Source organism: Stigmatopora argus, chromosome 22 (genome assembly GCF_051989625.1).
Source record: "Stigmatopora argus isolate UIUO_Sarg chromosome 22, RoL_Sarg_1.0, whole genome shotgun sequence".
In the NCBI taxonomy this organism is placed as follows: domain Eukaryota; kingdom Metazoa; phylum Chordata; class Actinopteri; order Syngnathiformes; family Syngnathidae; genus Stigmatopora; species Stigmatopora argus.
The window spans coordinates 336,071-358,550 of record NC_135408.1 but is presented as its reverse complement, the minus strand read 5'-3'; the positions used below and the strand labels follow the sequence as shown (position 1 = coordinate 358,550).

Sequence of the window (22,480 nt, the reverse complement as noted above, 5' to 3'; positions counted from 1 at the left end):
GACATCCATACGCATTGGCGAGATCGAGCTGGTCCCTGGAAAGCCCAGGATTCCTGCTTTTTGGCAGTTGGTATCGATGTGGCCATTCTCTAGAAGGTAGGTGGTCATCCTTCTCACTAAAACCGAGATGTTCCCCTCCCCCCTAGGTCCAGCAGGGCGATGCTTCTGAATTGGCCTATTTCTTTGGAATTCGCTTCCTTCGGGATGAAGACCGCTACAGCCCTTTACCACTCTGATGGAATGAGCTGCTTCATTAGGCAGTTGTCATTAGGTACCAGAGTAGCTCTAATACCTTGGGGCAGTTTTTATATAACTTGTAAGGGACACCATTTGGGGCAGGTGCTGATGAGGACCTTGCCTTCTTCACTGCTTGCCTAACTTCGCTGAGCTTGGGGGGCATGATGTTAAACTCAGCCGTCGGTGGTGAAGGCCAGGGTATGTACCCTGGTGATCCTAGTGGGATGCCTCTTAGTTTGTCGCTGTACTGTTTTCTGACAAGCTGTTTCATTACCTCCCTGGTGGTCTCGAGCTTTCCGGACTTCTCCTCCAGCAGTTGTCTGGCGTGCTTGAAGGGGTCCTTGTAGAAGCTGGCTTGTTCTTTTTGCTTGTTTGCTACGCTTGTGGATACGTTCAGCTCTGCGAAGTCTGGATAGTCTATCCCTGACCTCTTCCCACAGGACTTTCAGGCCCTCTCTCTCTCTCTATGGTTCAGTTGCCTTCCTCCAGTTCTTGGGGAGTTGTCGGCGTCATTGCACAATCTTCTTTTCCCTCCTCCCCCGGTCTTCTGCTTGAAGGTAATTTCACCGAACCTGTCTCTTCAGGTCTGGTATATGACATCCTGAAACAGGTTAAGCTTGGCTTTGACACCTCCCTGCAACCTTTCCTCCAGGGTGTTGATCAGGTCTGTGTCCAAAGAGCACCATGTCTCTGCTTCGTTTGATTTTGGCCATTTGACCTAATTCCTTTGCTGGTTTCTTGGCCTCTGCTTGTGGCTGTTCTATGTGAGATGGTGTGGGCTGGGTCTTGGTGTGCGTGTGGGGGCTCAGCCTCCACAATGGGGTTTTCTTCCTCTGCGCCTTCCCAGCTTTCAGCAACATTGGGTCCTTTGACACTGTGGTTGTCTACCTGGCTCCTGGTCCCTCCTGTCTCACCCGCTGCCGCGGTGCAAGGTCGCTGTTGGCCTCTCTGATCGCACTTCATCTTCCCCTTGTGGATTCATACATGGTCATCTTCTAAGATCTTCTCATTAACTGGAGTTCAGATATGCTCGTTTTCCTTTATACTGCCAGTAGAGATAATTCCCATGGTTCCCATCCCAAATCAAGAAAATGACATTTTTTGGATTTGCAATTAGTGGTGCACAATGTGGTTGGGGAAATGCATAAGCCAACCAACTAGCTCAAAGTCTTCCGACCAATAATTAGGTGCTTTGCGATCACCCGGATTACTCATGCGTGCACTGCACAAACTCACACCATTTGACTTTGAACGCATGAAGAAATCTTTGCAATGTGTGTGCTAGCGTGCAGGTGTGTCTTGTGTTTTTTTTCTGTGCACAAGCATTTGCAAATTTCTCTTGCGCTACGGAGAATGGCTGAGGAAAATTGTTGCAAATAATTTTGGTCCGGCAATCAATAATTGATCATTTTTCAGCATAAAAATAAACATATATTGCAAAAGCTCAACTGAAAATGTATTTATGGGAATATACTGTAATAATTTTGTACCAATTACTTATTCCCAACCGCTGTTTAGGAAAATTAAGTGGTTGGACCAGGCCATAACTAGGTTTGGTGAACAACTATCTCCAAGCATCCACATGATGGCTAGAAACAAAGCAGAAGGTATCCTCTTTCATAGGCACCAAAACCACTGGTGGAAAACTGCCAACCTGCGGGTGAGACTTGGGTGCCATGTGTGCGGCTATTTCAACACCTTTTAAGGTGACAGATTTGGGGCAAAAAAGGCTGGTCCCCCATTGGTGTCAGGTTGCTCTCCCCGTGCTTCAAAGACCTCCACCTTGCGCACCCACCACAAAGGAGGGTGACAGGATGGATACAATTTCTTCCTTAGAATCAACAGGTTGGTAAACACAGGACAAGGCTTCCCCTTGTTCAAACCTGGGATATAGGGCAGTGTGAAATCCATGAAAATCATGGCCCACCTAGTTTAAGGGGCATTTCATCTGTGGGCTGACTTGAGATACATAAGGTTTTTGTAGGCCATCCAAACCACAGACGGATGGCTAGCCCCCTCCAGCAGGTGATACCACCCCAACAGGGCCAACTTCATAGCCAGCAGCTCACAATCCAGAGGTGAGACAACAGAATGGCACGGGTGGACCTTTTTATCATCTGGCCTGCACTGTGAGAGTACTGCCCCCATGCCCTGCATCAAGGCATCCACATAAACATGTACTGCATCGCAGGATCTGAGTGGACAAGCAGAGATGAAATGGTGAGGAGGCAGGAGGCGACCTCGGCAGTCTCTGACCAGCGGAGAGGTGAGTTGGTGGACATGAGAGAGGCAATTGAGCTGGCGGACACCTTCACAGGGTCCATCCTAAGCACCTGTTAGTAACCTCGAGCTCCAAGAGAAATCCTGGATACTTCTTTACTTGGACATAAAGGAGTTTCTCCATGAGCCACTTTACAACCTGTCCCCACGTGATCTGCGCATCTGTTTGGAATATCGTCTAGAACTCTAGATATACAAATATGAACATGTACTGACAACTATGGGGCCTTAAATAGAAAGGTTTGCCTTTTTCTATAATTCATTCAGTTTCCGCCCTGGTTATTGTTGGGTTTATTCTGGGATGTTACTATATGTTCATTAAGCATTTAATAGGTAATGAAGTTATAATTTAATTTGTGCTATGCTTTGTTGGGACCGAGTAAGCTCGAGGACATTTTACCCCCACAGCTGCTTTCGAGACCAGTTAATTGTTTTCAGGACTATTGACCAAACAGGACACCATGTTCCAGGCTGAGACTGTTGATCTGAGTTAGCCATGAAGATCTACGAGGGACTCTTAAACTGCTTTGACTTGGATTCCGGCAGATGGCGATAATCGAATCAACTTCCGGAAATACTCGCATTATTGTTTAAAACTACTGTCGCTGTTTACCTTATAAAGAAATTATGCTTATTTGTGCAAATTATTACGCAGTTGTTTTGGTTTCCGATCCGCTCGGGTCACTTGTGCAAATTCTTACGCAGGTGTTTTTGGTTCCGATCTAATGGTTGTTGTGGCAGTTGTTTTTTGACCTTAATGGTGTTATTCGGTTAGCTTATGCAATTTGAATAAGATTACCTTAAATGTTTTGATTATGCGCCGACTAAATTAACAGAGGAAGATGCCGTTTCTTCAGAATCATCTTGGACGAAGGCGAGTCGGGAGTGATTTTCCTAGCCGAGTATGTTAATGATGTCTCCCTGTTTTGATTAAAGTGTATTAATAATAAACCTATCATTATCAAGTCACAGGGGGTAGTGGAGCCTATCACAGCTAACTATGGACATCAAGCAGGGGACACCCTGAATTGGTGGCCAGCCATTCACAGGGCATGAGATGGACAATTATTCACTCAACTATTACAATTTAGTGTTCAACCAGACTCACACTCACAAGGGTGCAATTTATAGTTCAAACAGCCTACCAAGAATGTTTATGGTATGTGGAAGGAAACTGGCATACCCAGAAAAATCCATACATGTCCAGAAGATGCAAACTCCATAGTGAAGACCCACCTGGGATCAAACCCTTGATCCCAGTAATGTGAAGCAGACCCACTAATCACAACCACAGGGCCATCCTTTTATATCAATTAACTAAATTTACCACAGATAAATACCAATTAAGGTTTGGAAACATCTCAAGAATGACAAAAGACAGGTTTTGATCCAAAAAAAGCATTGCATGTTTTTATTGTCAAGCAAAAGACAACATTCAGACATTTGGAATACATAATCTTTTTACCAGAAATATGCACCACACAAGTTATTCAATCAAGTTGATGAACAAAACAGTGAACCCTATTTTATAAACAATGCAACTACACTCTTAAGCATGGAGTCAGTGCTACAAGAGGGCTATGTTCTTCGATGCAGGAATTTTTTGTAACTTATGATGCAATACTTAGTCAACTTCCTCAATGGTAGGGCCAGATGATCCCCCACCAGGAGCAGCTCCACCAGCACCAGGGAATCCACCAGGCATGCCTTCTGGCATACCACCAGGCATGCCTCCAGCACTTTGGTACAGCTTTGTGATGATTGGGTTACACACCTTTTCCAATTCCTTCTGTTGGTGTTCATATTCATCTTTCTCAGCGGTCTAAGCAAATACATAAACAAAATGAATATGTGAAATTGTTATTAGGGATTAATTACCATATTTTCACAGCTACTTTTCACACGCACTCAAGTCTAAAATTTCTCTAAAATGAAAAGGGGCCTCCCATCAGTCAGTGCGCCTTGTTTATGGGCTAAATTCAAAATTTTGTATTACCCTGACGCTTGACTAACTGGTTTCATTTCTTGCCGACACGCTACTTATTGCGATCAACCCAGCGGACGTTCACCCTAAAAATAGCCTCCCCGCGTATTCCAAGCATTACGGTAAATCCATTCAAAACATTCAAGACGAGTGGCAAGGCACTTGACTTCGGGTGCTCATAGCGCTTTTAACCCTCAATACAAAGATGAGTTACGCAACGATTCGGAATGGATTGTCGATGCCTGGGCCAAAGCACTGTAGTTTTGAGCTTTCGTTAAAGCTGGAATCACTATTACGAAACCCCACGGCGACAACTCTGACCCTGACAGTGAGTTGGAACCCAGCATTGTTGGGGAACTCGCCTACTAGGCTGAGCTCTTTATGTCGGATACAGAGGATAAGGACTACTTTGATAAATTTGTAGATGTTTGAATACTTTGACTTATTTTCCCCGATACACATTACATCAATAAAACAAAATCAAACTCAGTTTTGCTCCTGTTGCCTATATTTACATGTTACCATGCATGCTAACACAAAGCACCTTTGTATTGACAAGATACAGAAAACACACCTGGCAACTGACACGGCACCCTTTCAGGCGGTGCGTCGTATAGGTGTGAAAATACAATAAGTTATCACATACCTGGTTCTTGTCAAGCCAGCTGATGACTTCATTGCATTTGTCCAATATATTTTTCTTGTCTTCATCACTGATTTTGCCAGAAAGCTTTTCATCCTCCACTGTTGATTTCATGTTGAAAGCATAAGATTCCAATCCATTCTTTGCAGACACCTTGTCACGTTGCACATCATCCTCTTCTTTGTACTTCTCAGCTTCCCGGACCATGCGTTCAATATCATCCTTACTGAGACGTCCTGAAATTATATAACCATTTTTTTAAACAAAGAATTCAAACGTTTGGTTTTGCTTTTCCACACCAAGCATTATAAAATTGATAATGTACCCTTGTCATTGGTGATTGTGATTTTATTCTCCTTGCCAGTGCTCTTGTCAACTGCTGAGACATTCATGATGCCGTTTGCATCAATGTCAAATGTAACTTCAATCTGAGGAACTCCACGGGGGGTTGGTGGAATGCCTGTCAGCTCAAACTTGCCAAGCAAGTTATTGTCCTTGGTCATTGCCCGCTCACCTTCGTATACCTGGTGATGGGGTAATGTGTATTAAATTCATATAATAGTCCTTTATTTATGCACCATGAGGGAAATTCAAGTATTAACACACTCAAAAGAAGGCAGCAGAAAATAACTAAATACCATGTACATATTTTAAGATCAGGATAACTAAATATTATGTACATTATACATTTGTTTGGTTATTTTTACATCAACATGATGGGCTCCTAGTGATTTTCTTTAATATTTACATTGACTTTGTATGTTTAATGCCACAACTAGTCATTCATATCATACATGGCCAGAAGAATGTTGTACATTTTAGTCAACCGGCGGGATATCAGTCAAGACTGCACAGGCAATCAGAATCGGCAGGTATAAAATCATTTCAGAACACCATCAAAAGGTTATACTTACCTGAATAAGCACTCCTGGCTGGTTATCAGAGTAGGTGGTAAACGTCTGAGTCTGCTTTGTAGGAATGGTGGTGTTACGCTTTATCAAGACAGTCATGACACCTCCTGCTGTTTCAATACCCAGTGATAAAGGAGTAACATCAAGAAGGAGCAAGTCCTGCACATTTTCTGACTTGTCACCTGACAGGATGGCAGCCTGGACAGCTGTGGACAAAAAAAAGCAGGAACAATATTACCCACTAATAACACTAATGGCCGGCATGCCCTTAACACTCCATCTCCCCACCAAACACACCAAGATGCCTAGTCTTGGGTTAAAAATGTTCTTGTTTCACAATGTAGACATGACCAAAACACTTGAAGTCACAGTAAAACAGCACACCAATGCTCAACATATCTTGGCTGACAGGTTTAAGTGAACGATTCACAACAGGCTTGTATGGGACAAAATTCATAAGTCAGCAAAAACATAACTAAAACATGGCAAGGAAAACATATCACAATTTAATGTTTTACTTATCTTATATGAATATTAATTACCAGGGTTATGGATCAATCGCAATTGGACGTTTTGGGTTCTTGTATTAAAAAAATGAAAATCTTGTTTTGCATCATTATAAGCTGGCTGCCACTTGCCAAAGGGTATAAGTTAATTTATTGATTAAAACTGTCCAGTTTTGTTTTGGCCTTTATTTATGTGAAGACACCTACCAGCACCATAGGCAACTGCTTCATCTGGATTGATGCTCTTGTTCAGCTCTTTGCCGTTGAAGAAGTCCTGCAGCAGTTTTTGAATCTTGGGGATGCGAGTCGAGCCCCCAACCAAGACAATGTCATGAATGAGCCCTTTGTCCATTTTGGCATCACGCAGTGATTTCTCTACTGGGTCCAAGGTGCCACGGAAGAGGTCAGCATTGAGTTCCTCAAAGCGGGCTCTGGTGATGGAGGTGTAGAAATCAACTCCCTCATACAGGGAGTCGATTTCAATGCTTGCCTGAGTGCTGGAAGACAATGTGCGCTTTGCTCTCTCGCATGCTGTGCGTAAACGCCGAACAGCTCTTTTATTGTCGCTAATGTCCTTCTTGTACTTGCGCTTGAACTCTGCAATAAAGTGGTTGACCATACGGTTGTCGAAATCTTCTCCACCAAGATGAGTATCGCCAGCAGTGGACTTGACCTCAAAGATTCCATCTTCAATGGTCAAAATTGACACATCAAAGGTACCACCACCCAGATCAAATATGAGTACATTCCTCTCTGCACCAACCTAAAATATATTTTCAATTAACATGGTTATTTATGATAACACTAAGACGCCACAAGTCTAGAAATTAAAAAAAATAAAATCTTGATGAGCTTACTTTTTTGTCTAATCCATAGGCTATAGCAGCTGCTGTTGGCTCATTGATAATGCGCAAAACATTAAGACCAGAAATTGTACCAGCATCCTTTGTGGCTTGGCGCTGGGAATCATTAAAGTATGCGGGCACCGTAATTACAGCATTGTTGACAGTCTGTAAACAACAAAAATTAAAGAAATTTCAAAAATTATTCTTGTAAAAACTAATTATTTAAAACTTACTTTTCCAAGATAAGCTTCAGCAATCTCTTTCATCTTTGTCAGTACCATTGAGGAGATCTCCTCAGGATAGAAGGACTTTGTCTCACCCTTGTATTCAACCTGAACCTTTGGGCGAGTGTTGTCATCAACTACAATAAATGGCCAGTGTTTCATATCAGACTGAACAACTGAATCATCAAACCTCCGGCCAATTAATCGCTTGGCATCTGTCAAGACAAGAATGGTTATCAGTATTCATGTTGGAGAATCTGTCCCACAGTGGAGAAATTAGCATCACTTGAGCCACAAGAGTGGATTGTGGGGAGAAAAAGAAATACGCAAAGTAGAAAGCAAATGTGACCATTGCAGTGCTCAACCACATTTCCAAATATATTAACTTTTACTAGTTCAATATTGTTCTTGTTGACTTAAATGTAACTTAATGTTTTTTCTACAGGATTCTTACAAATGCAACAAGTGATATTTAAAGCTCTATAAAAATCTTTAAGACCACTTAACAGTACAGCCCAGTGAACCTCACCAAAAATCTGTACCCCCTCAAGTCAGAACATTTACAATTTCACACAATGCAGGCAATTTTAAAAAATTAAATCATACCTCAGATAATGGATGAGTTGGAAAAATAAAAGTGTCGGCAAGCAAAACATACTGTCGACGGTTGATGATGATTTATTCGAGTATAACGCGCACTCAATTTGTGACAAGTTTTTTTGTTTTTCCTCACACCAAGGATTTCACCAGTACTGGGAACTGTCAAATGCTGAACACATGTTGCCATGAGAAAACAATTATTCCCCACATATGCTACGGAAACCTGGTAAAACAAACTACTACCAGTAATGAACACAATTCTCAAATGGAATTTACAATTTTAAATCTTCAGTCTAATTTATCATCATAACATTTAAAAATTTTCTAAGTCTGATTCATCATCATCAGATTCACCAAACAATTGATTCCATTCTTAAGCGACGATAGCGCTCCCTGGGTGGACTCGTGTGAACAGGCCCCACTGTTGTTTCCCTTAAGCAACCTTTTTTTCTTTTTTAACCCCTTTTACCTGATAAACTTGCCATAGGCTATTTGGAGAGGGCTGGCTTTTGTAAAAGAAGGAAGATTATCGCCACCTGGCGGACAAATTTTTACATCTCTCATAATAATGGTTGGGGAGGGGACTTTTTCACCGGCGGAGGGCAGGCAGTCTTTTTTACCAGGATTTGGTCATAAAAGCGCAGATCTCGTGTAGAACACGGACCCAAACTTTGCTTAAGTTTTTGGTACAACATTTTTGTGCGTTATACTCGAATAAATACGGTAAATACATTTCACGATGAAGTCAGTTGAAAATTAAATTGCATGGCGATGCTCAGTGTGAATGCGAATGGGTGTCTGACTTTTCATGTCCTTTGCTGACTGGCGATCACTCTGGGACAGGGGTGGGCAAACGATTCCACAACGGGCCTCAGTCGGTACGGGTTTTCATTCCAACCCATCGAGCACCTTTTCACCAATCTGGTGTCTTACAAGTGCAATAAGTGGATTGCAGTCAGGTGCTTCTTTTTTTCTGCAGAATGTAATTGGTTCAACTGCCTGTGCTGGATCGGTTGGAACAAAAACCTGCAGCAACAGCGGCCCTCGAGGACTGGTTTGCACACCCCTGGTCTAGGATGTTGTATGCCTTTCGCCACAAGTCAGCCGAGATTGACTCCAACAACCCCTGATAGGATGGGTGGTACGGTTTAGGAATAAATGTTTATAAAGTACCTTGTTTGGCCCCCTGGAACTTTTTAACCTTTTGCCACATTTCAGGATTCAAACAAAGATATTTTTTGTCAAGAATCAAGAGGTGGGACAAATTGCATAGTGGAATAAAATTCATTGGATATTTTAAACTTTTTTCAACAAGTGAAAAATTGAAAACTTGGCGTGCAATATTATTTACCCCTTTTACATTCAAAGCAGCAAACGTACTCCAGGAATTCAGTGAGCATCTCTAAATGAACCAATGTCGACCGATGATGATAAAAAGGATCGACCTGTGTGTAATTATGTCTCCGTAGAAATGCACCTGCTATCAGGGGTGCTCAATACGTCGATACGTACAGTGGTACCTCAACATACGAGCAGCTTGAGATTCGAGGAAAATTTTGAGAAAATAATTATCTCTCGATACGAGAAAAAATTCGAGATGTGAGAAAGCCAGGTGGCCAAGACATGAGGCTTTTTATCATTGTAGCGCTTTTTTGCCGCATGTCTTTCGTGTATAACAGATATCTACAAGCACTGAACAGTTTCTTCACACGTGATTCACCTACACATGGACCAGAAAACGCACATGCACGGGCAAAAAGAGGGCTTTCTGGGTAATGAAGTATACTCGTGCACACAACACCGATAGCCAATGGCACCCTTTCTCAGAATAAAACTTCATTACCCACTATCAATACGTGGGTAGGCTGAGCTGTTGCATTTTTTCAGTGCACCCCCCCTTAGCCTGTTAGCTCCTGTTAGCAGAGCGATCACTCATTCAAGACTACTTCTCGTTGGCAAGTGGTCGTGCGTTATCCTATAGTGAGGACATTTGTGTGCATCATTTTTGGAATATTTTGAACGGAATACAACAGCAAACAGCCCATCGATAGCGAACGTGAGGGTGGAGGCATGGCAAGCAGCTAACCCAGCCAGAAGATATAAAAATGTAAAACAAAATTAGATTTCAGTTTTGTGTAAAGTTACATTAGGGTTGTTTGAGTGTGTCTGTATATATTAATCCAAGTTAATTTAAATTTGTTTGTTCTGTTATGAGTGCGTCGCCGTGGAAAGCTACCCCCGCCTCCGTGTATGTCGCTGTCTCTACCCTTTGCGAAATAGGTCTAATTTTAGTTCTATTAAAAACATTTTATTACTATTAAACCACTAGCTATGTGTTACTTTGTTAATAGATGGCGAATTAGAAGAAATAAAACATTTTTTTCCAATCCAATATCCTGTTTTGGGTGTTTTTTCAGAGGGTTGGAACAAATTAATTAGTTTTTAGTTCATTTCAATGGGAAACATTCGTTCGAGTTACGAGAAGATCGACATACGAGCTCAGTCCCGGAACAAATTAAGCTCGTATGTAGAGGTACCACTGTACTACTGTGATCCTTCACTTCGCGGCTTACTACATCGCAGATTTTTTCTTATGTATATGAAAAAAGTTCAGAAAAATGTCTAAATATATGCTGAAACTCACAACCAGAAGACAGATGAAAAATGGCAGAAGTCAGGGCACCGCTTCTTCGGCGCTGAAATGGTTGGCACTCAGCGCCAAAGAAAACACGATAAGTGAGATGTACTACATCTTGCCATTTCCTGTTTTGTTGAGTAAATTTTGCTTTGCTCCTCCTAAATATTGACATTCCCTGATATGTTAAAAGGCATAGCACGCCAGTGCTGCATTAATGAATCTACACTGTGGTGTTCTTTCACAATAATTTAGTTGGCAAGAACCATGTGATTGATAATGGGCTCCGCCGTGTGATTAAAAGGGAGATACAGGAACTGAGGGGCACTTCCTCTCTGGACATGCATGCGTGCTGTGGCAATCTGTATGCTTCTGACTATTTTTTGAGTAGTCGTTGAAAATGCCTCCTATACTATGACGTGCCTTGATATGCTAAAGGCGTAGCACACAATTACGGCATAAATTAATCTGCACTGTGGCATTCTTTTGTGCATAATTCATCTGGTTGAAATCATTTTAATGTTAATGGGCTGTGCCATGTGGTTAAAAGGGAGACAAAGGAAGTGAATGCACTTTTCTGGAGATGCACGTGTGTGTGTGTGTGGCTATCTCTATGCTGCAAATAAATATAAATTTGCATTAGCTGAAAAGGTCCGAGATGTAACGTCTGGTCTCTCCACCCAGGTTGCCTTGCTGTACGTTGCAGCGAGTGTTATTCTCCACAAAGCGCTGTTGCTTTCGCTTGACCACCGGGCGCACACGCTGCTGTTCACCACCAAAGCGCGAAACTGAAAATTCTTGTGTGGACTAAGACACTCCTTCGACTCCAAGGATTAAAAAAAAAAAATTAACCAGCGTTATGAAAGATTTGCGCCAGCCGTGAAGCTGGCATGACGATGGCATGGCAATAGGACATCAACACACTGCATGGGGCTACTTGAAAGGAGACTTATGACAACATGGTCCTGGTCATTGGATTCGCAATCATCTTGAGTGTCAAGACAACTGCAATATTTGTACTAAAATGCCCTTCGAATCTGACGAAGAGGACTTGGACTTAAACTCGAATAATCTGTTTTTAATTATTATTATCTAAATCGATTGGAGATGAATTATTTTCACTATGAATACAGTACTTAAAGAAAGTATTTTAATTATTTTTATGGATGAGATTAATGTTAGTCTTCATGCCTGTAAATGTGATAGTTCATAAATACACTTCTTGATTGTACTTGTATTTTTGCAAAAACAAGTCGTATGGTATGTAGTAACAATAAGGGTGATCCCACTTCCCCTTTTTTTATTTTCGCGGCCTTGTCTGGTCTACATTAGCGGCGAAAAACAAGGCATTAGTTTATGAGTTGATCGCATGACAGTTAGATTTGATCCAAGGTTTGGATTTGTAGTAAAATTTTAAATGGGACCCAAACAGCACCATCGCGAATCAAAGCATGAATAACTGCCTAGGCTATTTTGGGCCCTGCTAGCATCAGCATACATAACTGCTGAGCTTTGTCAAGGGTGCGGGGAAAAAGGGTAGATTGTGCAAAGTTGGCTCTTTGAAAAGTACATCTTTGGGCAAAACAGTTCGTGCCCCCTGTGCTATATCATAGTCTCAGGGTCCTGTTTAAAGTGCAGAGAGCATCATGAAGACCATGGAACACACCAGACCGGTCCGAGATACTATTGTGGACAAGATTAAAGCCAGATTTGGATACAATATGATTTCCCATGCTTCAGACATCAAAGAGCAATGTGGAAGCAAGCATATTGAAATGGAAGGAGTATCAGACCACTGCAAATCTACCAAGACACATTTGTCACTCTAAACTTTGTCCTCAAACAGGAAGAAGACTGATTAGCGATGCAGCCAAGATACCCATGATCACTCTGGATGAACTGCAGCGATCTACAGCTTAGGTGGGACAGTCTGTCCATAGGACAACAATCAGTCGAACACTGCATTTATGGAAAAGCGGCAAGAAAAAAACATTTCTGAAAGATGTCCATAAAAAGCCTCAAAGTTTGCCACACCAAACATTTGGAAAGGTGCACTGGGTCAGATGAAACCAAAAATCAAACTTTTTGGCCACGAGGCAAAACAAAATGTTCGGCGTAAAAGCAACAGCTCATTATCCTGAAAACACCACCCTAACTGTCAAACATTGTGGTGGCAGCCCTGCTTTTCTTCAGCAGGGACAGAAAAGATGGTTAAAATTGATGGGAAGATGAAACCTGTTGGAGATGCAAAGGACTGAGATTTATCTACCAACAGGACAATGATCCAAAATATAAAGCCAGATCTACAATGGAATGGTTCACAAATAAACGTATCCAGTTAGAATGGCCAGGTCAAAGTCCAGACCTGAAGCATATTGAGAATCTGTGGCAGAGGTGAAGACTGCTGTTCACAAACACTCTCCATCCAACCTCACTGAGGAAGCTGTTTTGAAAGAAAGAATGGGCAAGAATTTCAGTCTCTCGATGTGCAAAGCTGATAGAGACATACCCCAAGTGATTTGCAGCCGCAATTGCAGCAAGGGATGGCGCCACAAAGTATGAATGCAAGGGGGCCGAATATTATTGCACGCCCTACTCTTCAGGTTTTATTTGCTAAAAAGGTTTAAAATCTCTCGCCCATTTTCTGAACCACTTTATCCTCCCTCACTAGGGTCGCGGGCAGTGCTGGCTGCCATCCCAGAGGCGGAGGAAGCCCATAATTAGTGGCCATCCGATCGCGGGGCACGAGGAGACGGACAAACATTCACTCTCACCCTCATAGGTGTGGGCAATTTAGTGTGTCCAATCATCCTACCATGCATGTTTTTGGAATGTGGGAGGAAACCAGAGTACCTGGAGAAAACCTACAAAGGCCCAGGGAGAACATGCAAACTCCACATAGGTGGACCGACCTGGATTTGAACCCAGGAGCCAAGAGCTGTGAGGCCAACATTCTAACCACTCAAGCCGCCAGGCCACTAAAGTCTAATATGCCCAATAAATATCATTTCACTTCATGATTGTGTCCCACTTGTTGTTGATCAGGGGTGGCCAACTCCGGTCCTTGAGAGCCCCTATGCAGTCTGTTTTCCACATCTCCCTCCTCTACTACACCTGAATCAAATGATCAACTAATGAAAAGGTTGTTCAGAAGGTTGATACCAATCCAGATTATTTGATTCAGGAGTTATGGTGGAGGGAGATATGGAAATCAGAACGGATAGGGGCTCTTGTTGATTCTTGACAAAAAGTTTTAATTGTCTTTGTTTGAAGCATGAAATGTGGCGAAAGGTTGAAGAGTTCAATGGGCCCGAATACTTTTGCAGAGCTCCCAACTTATCCGTGATTTCCGGAATCTGAGTATATGAGTTTGACCGGAAAAGAACGCAAACTCTGGAAATAAAATAAAAAATTTAAAAAAGTCATTTAAATTTTGGGGGGAAACAACCATCTCGGAAAAGTACCAAATTTTCAATTTAAATGCCTCGAAATTCAAACCATCACTACGGCTAACGCATCTTCGCATTTGATTTAACTGCACTGTAAACCAGTTGAATCCGGTAACATGAGTGCATTGTGGTTCATCCAAGTTACTAGTTCAGACAAATGATTTGTCTTGTGCGACTTTAGCGTGGCAATTGATTGCATAGAAAGCTTCTATCGCTTTAACATTTTCCTTTTTTTCATAAGGGAAGTAGTATTAAGGCTGACTAAACCACTATCCTATCCCAGCCAGGGTTGTTCTAATCTATAGGAAGTAGCATACACACCACTGGTAAGTCTTATCAATCTCCCTGCTCAGGTTAAGCGCAAAATGGATGGCCATTTGGATGAAACTTCTAATAATAAAAACCCAGACACTTGCAGAAGTTTATTTGGTTCGTACTCGACGAAATATCCCATGTTGAAGCAGTCTCGAAAAAGGACTGACATTTGCACATTGCACTAAACACATGTGCAACTTCAGCGTGACACATGGTAGAATTACTGAGTGTAAAACGCACGTAGAACCCAAACACAAAGATAAATTTATTTTCATTATGCTGTACTTTTTCAATAGATGGCAAAAATACAATTTTCAGTTAATGTAAAAACATGAGGTTTGATTTAAATTGCCCTACGTTATGTTTTTTTTTAATACATTTTATATCGATTTTGCGTGAATCGCATTCACTCCGGAAAGACTCCGGAAATGGGACCACAAGGGTACTCCTGAAATTGGGTCGAGGGAGGTCGGCAGTTCTGCTTTTGCAAGGCACTATAGGTATTATAAGTGCGCCATACATTCATAATTAGTTTTGGAAGTTTAGCCGGAGCTATTAGTCATCATAGTAACTGCCTTGCCAGTGGAGGTGATTAAAACTATACAAATTTTAACCTCCTAGTTTTGCATTAAGTTACATAACTCTGTTATAATGCCATCAGTTTAGCTGCAAGAGCATGGTAACACGGTGGTAATGGTTATGCTTTTCAAATTTTAGTAGCAGTCAATACATATCCTGTATGAGTTTTGCCCATTTCATTTTTCTTTCGATGACCCACCTACAAAAAGAATTTTGCCTTACTCAGGTTCATTTTTCATAATTCAGAAGTCCTAAAGTTGACTATACCCTAGAAGCCATTGTATTATGCCACAAAAGGCACATTCAGCTTCGGGCGTCCATTGTAGAGCTAATTTCCAAATTTTCCTCATACAATATTTTTGAAATGGGGGCCACATTGGGGCCGAATACTTTCACAAGGCACTAAAATTATATTGTTGTTTTATTTCTAATATATTTTTGTAAAATATATATGCCAGGGGAGGCATATTGATAATGATAAGACCTACCAGTGCGGTGTACGCCTACTTCCTTTAGAACAGTGGTTCTGACGGAGTCGGTCTCAAAGGTTTGGTGGAGCCTCTGCCGCGGAGGTCAAGACACATCAACTCATCATGTCTATTCATGATAACATACCCCGTTTGACCATCACTCGCTGCAGATGATCATGTAACATTGCTTGGCCAAATCAGTGCTGCAAGGAATTTATATTTCTTGAAATTAAAAAAAATAAAAATAAATTCATATTTTATTTTACACTAAAGTAGGGTTCGGTGTACGCGCATATGAAACTGGTGGGGTTCGGCCGCTCCCACAAGGTTAAGAACCACTGCTTTAGAACAACCCCGGAAATTATAGGATTAGTTTCAAAGCAAAAGACTGGTGGTTTAGTCAGCCTTAATAATACTTAAATTCCTTATGAAAAAACGAAAACAAAAATGTTAAAGCGATAGCGATAAAATGCAATTGATTCCAAATCGATTGCCACGCTAATGTCGCACAAGACCAATCATTTGTCAGAACTTGTAACTCGCATGATTCACAAGGCACTCGTGTTACCGAATTATTCTGGTTTACTGTGCAGTTGAATCAGGATGGCGGAAGCCGTAGCGATGGGGTCAATTTCGAGGCATTTAAATTGGAAATTTGACACTGTTCCAAAATGGGTGCGTCAAAAAATTTAAGTGACAATGTTTCGGGATTTCCGGGGTTTAGGGAGGTTGTCCGGGGTCCCAGAGTTTGCATTGTATTTCCGGGTAAATCCCGGAAATTCTGGGGTAGTTGGCAGCTTTGCAAATCGAAAATATAGTCGAGAGATTAGTCAGAAGAAAACTAATCTTTTAACAGCATGTCCTACTCAAAAGAATAGCTGGATTAGTAGAGTTCCTTTTTTTTTTTAAATTATTTTTCATTTTTCAAACGATCCTTTTCATCAAAGAAGCCACCAGGCTGATTCATGACTGCACATCCTTTACTGGCAGCCAATATGGACAAGTAAATTTAATTAAAAAATATATTGCTGTTAAACTGAAATACATCTATGGAGCTGTATTGCCTTGAGGCAGCTTCCTCAGTTAATCTCATTAATAACAAACAAGCAATGCACTTAATGGCCAACAGTACATTTCCATGATTAGAAGGTATACCTTACTCACCAAACACAGTATTAGTAGGGTTCATCGCAACCTGGTTCTTGGCTGCATCACCTATCAGCCTTTCAGTATCTGTAAAAGCCACATAGCTAGGTGTTGTCCTATTGCCTTGGTCATTGGCAATAATTTCAACTTTTCCATGCTGGAAGACACCAACACAGGAATAGGTGGTCCCCAGATCAATACCAACTGCTGGTCCTTTAGACATGCTTGCTTTTCCTATGGAGGACAAAAAATATGCAACTTTTTCACGCAATCATTCATTTTCTGAATTGCTTTATCCTCACTAGGGTCACGGGGGGTGCTGGAACCCGTCACAGCTGACTTCGGGCCGGAGGCGGTGGACACCCTGAATTGGTGGCCAGCCGATCGCAGGGCACGAGACGGACAACCATTCACTCTCACACCCATACCACTCAAGCAGCCGGGCCACCCGCAAGCATAACTTCCATGTTTAAAATGTTCAACTTCAGAAATACATTTCTAGAGACCAAACTGAATGAATGTTGTTTATAACATCAAAACATATCTAGTTTTTAACAATACTCTCACATGAGCAGTAAGGGTGAACACAATTACTGTTTAACAAAAAAGGAGGCTATTATCCACTTTACCAGTTTAACTTTAGGTCACCGAAATCTTTTGCTCTTTAGTCACCGTTAGGAAAAATAAGTGATTTCTAGTTTTGCTACCTCATGCACAATGAATCGACACAAAATGGTGACAGTGGTTCTATGATGCCGTGCAAATAATGTTCTCATTAGACTGCTCGAATATTGGCTCATGAAAGAAACACATTTACATTTAAAACAAAAACAAAAACAAAAACAAAACACACACACACACACACACACACGCGGCCAAATTGATTTTTTTAGAACCCGTTCTTTAAATTGAACTTTGGCCAAGGCATTAAGATTGCACACTTCATCTTGACACAACAGTCGAATTCAAGTAGACGGTTGGCTCCGGATAACGGATTCGAGAACGTTCCAGAATATATTGGATCCACCCCCATCCGTACATTAATCTCGCTTTATTTGCAAACACCAAATCGGATTGGATTGTTTTTAAGCACTCAGAGAAAACTAAGTACACAAAAAAGCGGGATAACGTTACTATGTAGGAACCATTAAAGCACAATTAAATATATTTAACGCCCATTAAGGCAGGCTGCCTTATTTTCAATAGTTCAGACAAACAGTGGCGAAAATACAGGACAAACGAATCGATAACTAACCAAATCAGTGTGTCTTGTTATAATTTTCAAAGCGTAGATAGCTGAGGCGGTGCAGATAAATTACCCTTAGTGGTTAAGCAGGAAAGGATATTTAGCTTGAGCTGACCGTTGTTTAATGCAGCCAGGTCACCCAATCACAAGCTACGTTTTCCACGCGTACTCAACGCAGAGCCAATGAGTAATCTTGTGACATGCAAACGACGCTTGACCGAATGTGACGTGTGGTCGTCGCACATTAATTTGTACGTCGTGGCTTCTTAAAAGAGTCTTCGATTTCCAGAAAATTCTTACGCAACGAATGCGACATCTTGAAAAAAAAAGTCTGGAGTTGGTTTTCTTGAAAATTTGATTGTGTAAAAAGACTAGTGATGGGAGGTTTGGGGGTGTCAGTGTTGGCTCTTGACCTCGTACCCACAACACCATGTGCTCGTTTTCCCTTGTTAAGGATTTGTAATAAACGGGGACAACAAAGAAACTCCACGACTACGCACTCGTAACAGAACAAACAAATTTAAATTAACTTGGATTAATATATACAGACACACTCAAACGTATGTTTAATGTAACTTTACACAAAACTGAATTCTAATTCTGAAATTGTTTTAATTTGTTTTACCTTTGTTCTCCGGGTTGACTCCACCCGGACGTTCAGCAGGAGTTTTTAAAAGGAGCGCATCAAGGGTTGTTTGTTTTTGCCTCCCTTTCAAAATATTTTGAAAATGACACCCACAAATGTCCTCACAATACGATAAAACGCGACCACTTGCTAGCTTGTCAGGGTGCCTCTTTTGTACAAAATCAGAAAACTCTTGCTACTTCGCTAGCATGTCTTTGATATCCTTTGTAGCCAGGCGGCCCCCCTCTTCCACCTACTCCTCGCTACTGAGTTCCCGCAACATCTCCAAATGTTCACTCTCCTGGAGCTTGATTAAATCCTGTGTCATCAGTTCTTCGTGGTGCTCGGCGATTAGATCATTCACATCTGCCTCGTTAACCTCCAGCCCCAAGGAATTTCCAAGTGACACGATATCATCCATGACAACGAGCAAGCTCTGTGACACGTACCCCACTCTCATATTTTACAATTATTTCACGCTTAACGGGTACTCGGATGATTCGCCTAAAGTCGTTTCGCCGACGGACGTTTGACAGACGGACAGGTCGCCGAATGGACGTTCCGCCGAACGTAGGTTTCGCTGAAACGGGATTCGCGTGCTCGCCCCGCCCCCGGAAAGTGTGTGTACAAGTTTTGCAACCTCGGCCCGCGGGCCATATACGGCACGTTAGGATTTTTAATCCGGCCCGCCGATTAGGTAAATCATATCCCTACGGTCATCGGAGGGGTTTCTCCCCGGGAACAGTGCTTCGTGGGCGGATTTTAATGACACATGCTGAGTTTCATTATCGAGCTCCATATATTTCCCGAGTTTGAGCACTTTAAAAATCGGCGGGGGTTCCCCCCGAGCCTATCCGAGAATAGTGCGCCGTGAGCGGACTGGGTTGGACGACGTCCCGCTGAATTTCTGCAGCTCCAGAAATTTTTCAAATTTGAGCACCACACACATTGGAGGGGTTTTTCACCGAGCACAGTGCTCTGTGGGCGGACAGGGGTGACACATGCCCCGCTGGAATCCTGAGCACCATAATTTTTTTCTAAGCGTGAGCACCACACACATCGGCAGCGTTTTTTCCCGAGCGTAACCAAGGATAGTGACACATGAGCGGATTGGGTTGGCTGATGCCCCGCTGAAATCCCGAGCTCCATAAATTTTTCTAAGTATGAGCACCACACACATCAAAGGTGTGTTTCCCCAGTGCCTACCCGACATTTGATGTCGCAAATACAAATACTAGTATTTGTATTTAATCATTAAACGCTGTTTTAAGATGGATTTAGAAAAATTTCTGGAGCTGCAGAAATTCAGCGGGGCGTCGTCCAACCCAGTCCGCTCACGGCGCACTATTCTCGGATAGGCTCGGGGGGAACCCCCGCCGATTTTTAAAGTGCTCAAACTCGGGAAATATATGGAGCTCGATAACGAAACTCAGCATGTGTCATTAAAATCCGCCCATGAAGCACTGTTCCCGGGGAGAAACCTCTCCGATGACCGTAGGGATATGATTTACCTACTCGGCGGGCCGGATTAAAAATCCTAACGGGCCGAATATGGCCCGCGGGCCGAGTTTGCAAAACATGTACACACACACGATCCGGGGGCGGGACGAGCGCGCGAATCCCGTTTCAGCGAAATCTCCGTTCGGCCGAACCGCCATTCGGCCGAATGACCGTTCGGTGGAACGTCCATTCGGCAACCTGTCCGTCTGTCAAACGTCCGTCGGCGAATCATCCGGCCACGCGCTTAACGTTGATTGTCAACGTCCGCCTTTTCTTTGCACAACTCTTCTTTCCATCTGTTTGCTTTGGATCCATTGTTGTTCACTTTGTATTATGCATTGACTAACGGGGAAAAAAACACGGGAAAATGCAAGCTCCGCCCAGTGCTCGTAGATATCTTTTATACACGAAAGAGATGCGGCAAAAAATAATACAATGATAAACAGCCTCTCATGTCTTGGCCACCTGGCTTTCTCGCATCTCGAAATTTTTCTCGTATCTAGAGATAATTATTTGCTCGAAACTTTCCTCGTATCTCGAGCTGCTCGTATGTAGAGGTGCTCATATGTAGAGGTACCACTGTACAAGGAACATGGCTGGTTTGAAATCTAATATTCTTGGGTCATAACTTGGACATCTGTCGAGATAGAGATTCTGAAGAAATGACACTTCCCTTCGAACCATAAAAACATGATCTTTAGGCAGGTCAGGAAAAGTTTTACAACTGCCAGAACACTGCTCAATTGTTCATACAACAAACAGCCAGAGCAACCTGCTGTTTTTCCACACATTATTGTGAAGACTGCCCAAACACAATAATCAGATAGAAGCAATCACTTTGGTCTACAAGTATGAAGCATCCTACATCCTGGCGGGAAATCTTTTGAATCTGAAACCTTTAAGTTAATTTTTATAGCAAATAATTCATAACAGCTTTAATGAAAGAAGCGTACATGTTTTGACACCTGACTCCTGTATATCTTATTTCCGGCAGACAAAAGTGGGTGTTAATTTGACTATTAGGGGACATATTTCCGTTTAGAAGTGCAGTAATCGCTCGTTTATCGCGACTTCACTTATCGCGAATTCACTGCTTCGAGTTTTTTTTCCGCAATTAATTAATTATTTAAAAAAAAGTTCGCAACTGTAAGACAGGCAAAAATTGTGGCGAAAATGGCGGCAAAAGATGGCAGAAGTCAGGGTACCACCTCCTATTCTGGGCTGTAATGATTGGTTTGTCAATTATGGCATCAATTAATCTACGGTGCGATACATAAAAAAGAAGAGGCTAACATTCGAAAGATGGCCACACATTCATTGACAAGCGAAACCAAGCGCATGATAACCACGAGGAATAAAATGGAGAATGCCCTCTCAGTCTGGGTACGGAATGTAGGGCGAAAAACATTCTTCTGGATACCAACATCATCCGAACCAAGGCCAAGGTTCGAAAAATTCAAAAACAGGCATTTCTGCCTGTCTACAGATGACAAAAGCTCTCCATAATGTGTGTTTTTTTAACTGCTTAATCCCGAACGCGAAGCTATATTCCTCGCCGAAAGGGGGCTGGATTATACAATCATCCACCTGTTTTTTTATTATACATTCATCAACCTGTTTTTTTTAAATTATACATTCATCAACCTGATTCATTTGATTACAAACATTAACCTGATTTTTTTGGACTATTTCAAGTAGAGGACTTTTTTCACTGTGAGTACAGCATTTAAAGTATTTACAATTTTTTATATTAGATTAGAACTTTATTTCATCCCGTATTCGGTAAATTTCTTGGTTGCAGTAGCAAGACAGACACAAAACATTGTAGACCTAGGTAAAAAAAAAAACTGGAGCCACACACAGGAAGTCCACAAGGTGGGGACCTTCTGTAGACTGAGACTAAGGTTACCGCACAGTCCCTCAGTAGTCTGGAGGTTTTAAAGATCATCTTCCTTGCCTAGATCCTCCTAAACTGTCCAATCACCGAATCAGCAGCAGCGGAGGGGCCGGTGGGGGGCTTCAAGCACACAAGCAGCCCAGCCAGCACCGGCAGCTCCTCCATCTGACCGGGGAGAGATCTCACGCTCCAATAACAATGATGGAATGCTCGGTCTGGAGCGTTGCCTCTTCTCCCGGCACTATTGTCCACTGCTCACAGGTGATCCTGCGTGCATGACAGCGTAGGCACGGCTGAACGGCTCCAAAGACACCTAGGATGAGTACAAAGAAATCAAGCCACGCAACTGGGTGGGGTCGAGTCGCAAAGGTCGCAGAACAACAAAGCA

The 22,480-nt window shown here is 42.2% G+C and overlaps 1 protein-coding gene across 3 annotated transcripts; it reads right to left on the bottom strand.

Moving 5' to 3' along the window:
• Positions 1-3,899: 3,899 nt before the first annotated feature.
• hspa8 (heat shock protein 8) lies at positions 3,900-18,263 on the bottom strand. 3 transcript variants are annotated; one of them, XM_077592029.1, is made up of 9 exons: positions 18,144-18,263; positions 16,843-17,058; positions 7,640-7,845; positions 7,419-7,571; positions 6,769-7,324; positions 6,059-6,261; positions 5,470-5,668; positions 5,148-5,380; positions 3,900-4,339 (listed from the first exon to the last, which is right to left on the bottom strand). In XM_077592029.1, the coding sequence occupies exons 2-9, from the start codon at positions 17,045-17,047 to the stop codon at positions 4,142-4,144; spliced, it is 1,953 nt and encodes a 650-aa protein (XP_077448155.1). In that variant the 5' UTR covers positions 17,048-17,058; positions 18,144-18,263; the 3' UTR covers positions 3,900-4,141. The 3 variants fall into 3 exon arrangements, with proteins under 3 accessions (XP_077448155.1, XP_077448154.1, XP_077448153.1); XM_077592028.1 differs by having other exon boundaries at positions 18,080-18,231; XM_077592027.1 differs by lacking the exon at positions 18,144-18,263 and having other exon boundaries at positions 16,843-17,077.
• Positions 18,264-22,480: the final 4,217 nt, after the last annotated feature.

What these genes read in the sequence shown, in the direction of transcription:
- hspa8 (XM_077592029.1), bottom strand. Translation starts at nt 17,047, where the DNA reads ATGTCTAAAGGACCAGCAGTTGGTATTGATCTGGGGACCACCTATTCC. An exon ending in CCCTACTAATACTGTGTTTG is followed by an intron (nt 7,846 to 16,842) that starts GTGAGTAAGGTA and finishes TTGTCTTGACAG; the next exon opens with ATGCCAAGCGATTAATTGGC. An exon ending in AGCAGTTGCCTATGGTGCTG is followed by an intron (nt 6,262 to 6,768) that starts GTAGGTGTCTTC and finishes TTTTGTCCACAG; the next exon opens with CTGTCCAGGCTGCCATCCTG.